Below are 7,262 nucleotides of genomic sequence, written 5' to 3' on the forward strand. Positions count from 1 at the left end.
TTAAATTTTAAGAGCATATTTTGAGTTTTTTACGGCATATTTAAAGCGCTTAAAACACTTTTTTTAGAGCATGTTTTCGGTTTCCCTGGTGATCACACTTTACGTAAGTAAAATATTTGCTTCTAGAATCACACTTTTTTCTCTCGGATTTCCGTTTTTATTTTAAATCGTTGAATGTATAAACAAAACGTACATATTTGAAAACTTAGCCTGCTTATTGTCGATATTTAGCCGGCGCCAACATTTTTTGTGTCAAACGCTGCCATAGTTTATATTTGTCGGCGCAGGGTTCTGACGAACGAATTGTGAATTTGTGAAAAAATTGCAATTACATTGTTTAACAGAACGCTTTAAATCAAAATCAAACAAATATGGAAAAAGTAGAACAAAACGATAATGTCAATAGGGATGAATTGATTATGCAGCAGCAGAGAGAAATAGAAAAAGAGGTGTGTAAGCATGTTTTCCGTCTAATTCGCAAAATCATCTCGAAGCCGCTAATGTCTTGTTTTTTATTTTGTTTGTCATTTGCATTTCTTTGTGGATATGTATGTGTCTTTCCATAGATAAGTGAATCCATACCATTGGTTAGTGAACAACTGCCGGTAACATGTTTAAATGTAGAGTATTTGGGAGATGCGGTATTCACCTCTAAGATACAAGATTTGGCCAGTAAATATAAGTTTATGCGTCGTACGAGGCCTGATGGCAATTGCTTTTTCAGGGCGTTCGCCTATGCATACTTGGAACATTTGATCTCAAACAAAGAAGACTATGAGAAATTCCGTCAATTGGCTGAAAACTCCAAAGAGAAATTAGTGCAGTTGGGATTTCCAAGTTTCACTTTGGAAGATTTTCATGAAACGGTAGAAGCATTAATTACAAATTTATTTCGCTAAAATTTAATTTGCTTTCAAAATATTTGTTACAGTTTATGGAGGTTGTTAAACGTGTCGATCCTTCAGGTTCGGCTGCTGTGGATATAAATGAACAATTGCACAAAGTTTTCAATGATCAGGGTTATTCTGATTATGTTGTAGTCTACTTGAGATTACTTACATCGGGTAAACTACAAGAAGAGGCAGATTTCTATCAAAACTTTATTGAGGGAAATTTTACTATTGAGGAATTTCGTCACCAAGAAGTGGAGCCCATGTACAAAGAATCCGATCATATTCACATCATTGCTCTGTGCTCAGCATTGGGCGTCGGGGTACGTGTTGAATATATGGATCGGGGAGAAGGTGGAACTGTTAAGGCTCATGATTTTCCCGAAGGTACAACCCCTAAGGTGTTCTTAATCTATCGGCCCGGTCACTATGATATTCTATATCCTAAATAAATAAAAATTAATTGTTTGAAAAACCATCGACCTAACTACGATTGTATGATTGTGCTTAAAATCGGATGTTGAAACCTTTTTTAATGAGAATATTTATACAACCCCTCAAGCGTGTATTGAAAAATGAGGTTTTAAAATTCATCTTTTATTGATTAAATTTGTCGATCTAATCGATTTTTTCATACCTCTCTTATTAAAATTATATAAATGAACATACTCTTCATTATTTGTAATTTTAAATAAACTAATTTTATTGTGAATTTTTTATAAGTTGGTATTATTTGCTGATCTTCGTTTAAAATATAATTTCTGTCTGATATCATTTTAAAACTTCATGGTCTAAAAATATATATTTCTCCCTAAAGATATGCTATAAAAATAAAACAACGAAATTGTATACAACAGTGTGCTAGAAAAGTATTCGGCATTTAATATAGAACAGCTAAAAATATTTTACAATGCCCAGGCAAGGATCTAGTTTCATGATACATAATAACAATCACATTGAGTTCTAAGATAATTAGTTTCAGGAGCTATTTTAGAAGATTTGTAGCACTTTCATAGGAATAAGAAATATCCATCAATGCAATTGAAATATTTTATATACACACATACATTTAAAACAATTTTACTAATTTTTTTTTAATATTAAAAATTTAAGAAAGAACACGTTATTTTACGAAGACAACTTTCATTTTTTAATTTTTTATAAAACATTAAACTCGCTAATTGAAATCCATACTAATAAAATAAAAACAAGTTTGAACTTTTTTAATTTAAATGTTATTTATTTTAACTTTATTATACACAAATTTTATTTGTGATGTACAAAAAAGTTAAACAATCGTGTGAAATTACAAGTTGGGAATTAATTTCATATTCTAAATGCGTTGTTCTTAAAACGAATATCACTAAATTTAAGTAAACAAATTTTGTAGCAGGCGACTAGGTATCGTCTCCGAAACGAGAGAGAAAACATTTATGAGGGATTGATCAAAGGAGAGGACAGTTGTTTATGGGGTCGAATTAGGAAATTTACACGGTCTTAACTCTAAAATTGCGGTGTAAGAGTGATTTTGAGCTTAGTTGGCCGCAAATCATTTACAATTTGGAGTCTTTGTTGGGGCTAGCTAGTCATTCGGCATTACAGACAGCCATAGCTTCATTTTTCTCTTCCAACAATTCCTTGCCGGTAATGGCCATTTTCGACTTCGCGAAATCGTCAAGGGACAAACCTTGTACGATCTTCCATTGTTTGTTTTTAATTTCAACTGGGAAGGAGTAGATAACATCCTTGGGAGCATCGTAGCTGCCATCGGAAATAACACCCATTGAAACGAATTGACCAGCAGCGGTACCGTTCCACCAATCGTGCATGTGATCACAGGCAGCCTTGGCAGCTGACATAGCAGAAGACATTTTACGGGCAGCAATTACAGCAGCACCACGCTTCTGGACGGTTTCAACAAAGGAACCCTTCAAAAATTCAGCATCACCTACAGCTTCTACAGCAGACTTTTCAGCACCACCAACACTGACGACGGCATGGCTGGCATCAGGGAATTGGGTGGAGGAGTGGTTGCCCCAGATAATAACGTTCTTAACTTGGCTAACGGGAACCTTAGCCTTGGCAGCAACTTGAGCTGTGGCACGGTTTTGATCCAAACGTGTCATAGCGCTGAAGTTTTCGCGAGGAATTGAGGGAGCATAGAAAGAGCAAACAACGGCATTGGTATTGGCGGGATTGCCAACAACCAAAACTTTAACGTCCTTGCGGGCATATTGGTCCAAAGCTTGACCTTGGGCCTTGAAGATCTTTACGTTGGCGGACAACAAATCCTTACGTTCCATGCCTTCCTTGCGGGGCATAGCACCAACCAAGAAAGCAGCAGAAACATCCTTGAAGGCAACAGCGGGATCGGTGGTGGGTACAACTTCGCGAAGCAAAGGCAAAGCACAATCAGCCAATTCCATAACAACACCCTCCAAAACACCAACCATTGGTGGGATGTCCAACAAGTGCAAGATCAAAGGTTGATCCTTACCGAAAACTTCACCACGAGCAATCATGTAAAGGAGAGAGTAGGCAATTTGGCCAGCAGCGCCGGTAACAACAACACGAATTGGTTCAGCCTGCAATTAAGAAAATGGTAACGAATTAAATATAATGATCGTTATAACTATGTAAATATGTAACTATGTAAATATTACAAAATATTTCTTAGATAAAAGATGTTCACGAACTGTGAATGTTATAAACGGGCCCGATATTTCAGTCAGAATAATATTACAGCCATTTTATGTTTTAAAGTCATGCAGTTATCAAATATTTGTGATATGCAGTATATTAATCTTAAATTTGACCATACAAATTATTGGGAAAAGGTTTGAAAACATTTGTAATAAAATTACAAATTCTACACTTTATGTTAATATAAATGTACAAAAAGTTCTTTAATGTGAATTCTTTGCCGCAATCATTAAGACTTTTGGGAACAATTAGCAATTAACAGATTAGATTAGGTGCTTTGTTTTGGCAAATAGGTTTGCGTTGAATGATTGTACAATAGTAATTATGGAAAAAACAAAACAAATATGACCTAGAATATTCATATTTAGACTTTGTTCATACAATTGTATGTAAAACTATTTTTCAAGTAGGGATTATAATGAAAAAGTTTTATACAAATTGCACATGAAAAATACGTCATGATTAACAAATACACAAGTTTGAAATTATTGTACAATCTACAAAAACCTACACCATCGATTTTAAGAATTATATTCTCATTTTTATTGTTATGAATATTTTATAAATTTCATATTAATACCGTTATTAACAAAGAAATTTTTGAAATTTTAGTGGTTTCTAGGAATATTAGGTTTCACTGATACCAATAGCAAATGAAACTTTGGCCTATTATGGACCGATTTATGATAAAGTTAGCGTAAATATAATATATCTATATGTATACATAGTTACATGATATCTTGGGTAATGATTAACTGAAATCATGGACCAATCTTAACCACAATTTAGATAGTAATACGAATTTATAAATCAAATTTTATAAAAATACTTAAAAGCCGACAAAAAAGTCTTCGAACTAATAGTTTTATATAGATAATAGTAGTGTGAACAATATTTGTGTGCAATACAATTATTCACATAAGCATTACCCTCCCTTTTAGTGCAGCGAAAAATATTAAGAGGAAATAATGTAGCAATTTGATGTAAAAGTAAATAATTTTAAATGTTCATAATATATATCATTTTAACTTATAATATAGAAAAATATAAAATGATACAAACAAGAACCCCAATTTCCTATACGTTCTAATGAAACCTATACAAAAAGCAACACAAATAAATGATAAGACATTTATTCCTATACAAAAATACCTATGTATACTACAATAACAAATAACTACATTGACAAATAGGCAAGTTTATCAAGGTGAAACTTTGGACTAGACCAAGAATATTTCAATAAAATCAAAAATATAAAGTTCATTTATTGAGCCATTAAGAACACATGGAAATAAACAACTTTAGATTTTTCTCTCAAATGTTTTTGAACAAATATGTTAAAAACAAATAAAATATGTTTGTTGTTATAATAAATGAAAATCATACGACAAGCCTCCCCTGATATAACACGTACATACGTATTTATATTTAAATATTATATACATATATATTTATAAATATTATATTTTGAAATAAACAAGAAAGACCGACAGACTAGCACATGGATGTATGGGTAGAGGGACAGTTTTTAACATAAATTAGTATTGTCTTGTTGTTTCTTTAATTCGAAAATAGACAAAATAAAAAAATACACACACCTACACCACATAACGTGTGGCAAACATCAGTAGTTTTTAATATTTATTATAAGAAATATAAAAATCTTTACTTCTAGTCTGTTAAAAGATTTGACCCCCTCCTCTCCTTTAAACAATTCATGTGGCAAAATAAAAAAGTATAGACCCGGTAAAATAAACCCCCCCCCCTTCCCAAATTGTTGTGTGTTGTACACACACATACTTATTTAAAGCAATTGTTTGTTCTTGTAGTGTTTTTTATTCAATTTAATTTAAATGCATGTCTGCATTGCATTTTATTTAAAATTTAAAATATTTTTAAAGACGATAAAAATTAACTAGTATAATCAAGAATTTTTACAAAAAATCGCACCATAAACAAAGGTCAAATGAAAGTTATTTCTCCAGAGGAATTTTTTATAAATAATATTATACAATAATTCCATTATCGTTATTGAATTATTAATATACAGCAAAACGAAATAAAAACACTTTATAATTAATATCAAGTTTGTTCTTGTACTCACCATTGTTTTCTTATTTAGTTGAAATTCCCGTTAAACAGATTTTAGAAAATAATCAAAATTTTATGTTGCACTGCCTCAGCGGTTAAAGATGTGATGATGATGATCCAAACACTTTTTATAAAATTATTAACTTTTTGGAGCCGGCCAATGTTAATAACTTAGCGATTTTCAGTAAATTTTCGGCGTGAAAAAATATTTGGGGAAAATATAGCGATATTTAAGTGTTGCATAGGGATCTATAGTTGAAACGAAAAGTCGACTTTTTGCATTTAGTTAAATGTCAACTTTTTGTATTTTATGAAAAGTCGATTTTTCGACTTTTTTCATTTAATTAAAAGTCGACCTTTAAACTTTTTGACTTTCAAGTATTTTATAAATAGTAGACTTTTTTAGACTATTTTTGTCTTTTTTGAGTTTTTCCGACTATTTTAGAGATTTTTACTTTTTGTTCACATTTTTAAAATTTTCGACTATTTTTGACTTTATTTTACTATTTCCGAGTTTTCGAATTTTTACGACAACATTTTGACTTTTTCCGACTTTTTCAACTTTTTTTAGACTTTCCTAATTTTCGACTTTTAATTACAAAGTCGACTTTTCGACTTTTTTAACAGACGATATTCGAGTTATCGACATTTTTGGAACAATATAGTCGACTGCGATTTATAGAACCCTATATTTAAGTGTTGCATTCAAAGTTGTAGTCATTTTTTGCCTTTTTCGAGTTTTTCCGACTATTTTAGTTTTTTTACATTTTGTCAACATTTTTAAAATTTTCGACTATTTTTGACTTTATTTTACTATTTGCGAGTTTTCGACTTTTTTCGACTTTCCCAATTTTCGACTTTTATTTACAAAGTTGACTTTTCGATTTTTTTCACATACGATATTCGAGTTATCGACTTTATGGGAACAAAGTAGTCTACTTCGACTGTTTTCGACATAAAGTCGATTGTTCGATTATTCGTAATTCGATTTATAGAACCCTATATTTAAGTGTTGCATTCAACGTTGCCAGATTGTACTTATAAAGTGAAGATTTTTGAAGTGAATTTATTTTTGCCGTTATATTTGAAACTAAACAATCCGTAGTAACCATTAAAAAAATTTAATTATAAGTATCAGTAAAAATGACTTACCGGTTACTGAAAAAAATGTCAATATTCATGTACGCAATTTTAACAAAGTTAGTTACCGTTGGTGTCAAAATATTTCGTAATGAAGATGTTTTTCATAATAGATATTTATTTGTTAAAATTACGACAATGAATACTGAAAAATTTTTTCAGTAACCAGTAAAAATTATTTGAACTAAAAATTTTCTGTAACCTACTGCAAAATGCCCATTTATGAAAGGCACAAACATATTTTTTACAAGTTTTCAGAAGAGCATTTTCAAACTTTAATTAAACCCGAATACTAGAGCGTTTATACGACAATTGGATCTACGCTGTGGAACGACTTAATTCTTAATCGCCCAAAGATTGTCAACTTGGTCACAGCTGTATCAAACGCAAGTATTTTCTCCAAAGGTGAGCAAAATACTCTCGCACGAAATTCTATTA

General features: G+C 31.3%; 2 protein-coding genes across 2 annotated transcripts; one reads left to right on the forward strand and one right to left on the reverse strand.

Moving 5' to 3' along the window:
- Positions 1-248: 248 nt before the first annotated feature.
- Positions 249-1,602, forward strand: LOC111676628 (ubiquitin thioesterase otubain-like). Its single transcript, XM_023437590.2, has 3 exons — positions 249-449; positions 567-866; positions 932-1,602. The coding sequence occupies exons 1-3, from the start codon at positions 372-374 to the stop codon at positions 1,340-1,342; spliced, it is 789 nt and encodes a 262-aa protein (XP_023293358.1). The 5' UTR covers positions 249-371; the 3' UTR covers positions 1,343-1,602.
- Positions 1,603-2,109: 507 nt separating this feature from the next.
- LOC111676607 (malate dehydrogenase, cytoplasmic) lies at positions 2,110-5,852 on the reverse strand. Its single transcript, XM_023437568.2, has 2 exons — positions 5,698-5,852; positions 2,110-3,475 (listed from the first exon to the last, which is right to left on the reverse strand). The coding sequence occupies exons 1-2, from the start codon at positions 5,698-5,700 to the stop codon at positions 2,477-2,479; spliced, it is 1,002 nt and encodes a 333-aa protein (XP_023293336.2). The 5' UTR covers positions 5,701-5,852; the 3' UTR covers positions 2,110-2,476.
- Between the last annotated feature and the right edge of the window lie 1,410 nt (positions 5,853-7,262).

The sequence above is a fragment of the Lucilia cuprina genome, chromosome 2 (assembly GCF_022045245.1).
Source record: "Lucilia cuprina isolate Lc7/37 chromosome 2, ASM2204524v1, whole genome shotgun sequence".
Classification (NCBI taxonomy): Eukaryota; Metazoa; Arthropoda; class Insecta; order Diptera; family Calliphoridae; genus Lucilia; species Lucilia cuprina.

Excerpts from the sequence above, each read along its gene's own strand:
- LOC111676628 (XM_023437590.2), top strand. The coding sequence starts at position 372 with ATGGAAAAAGTAGAACAAAACGATAATGTCAATAGGGATGAATTGATT. Across the intron at positions 450-566 it reads AGAGAGAAATAGAAAAAGAG|ATAAGTGAATCCATACCATT; the intron begins GTGTGTAAGCAT and ends GTCTTTCCATAG. Across the intron at positions 867-931 it reads TGGAAGATTTTCATGAAACG|TTTATGGAGGTTGTTAAACG; the intron begins GTAGAAGCATTA and ends TATTTGTTACAG.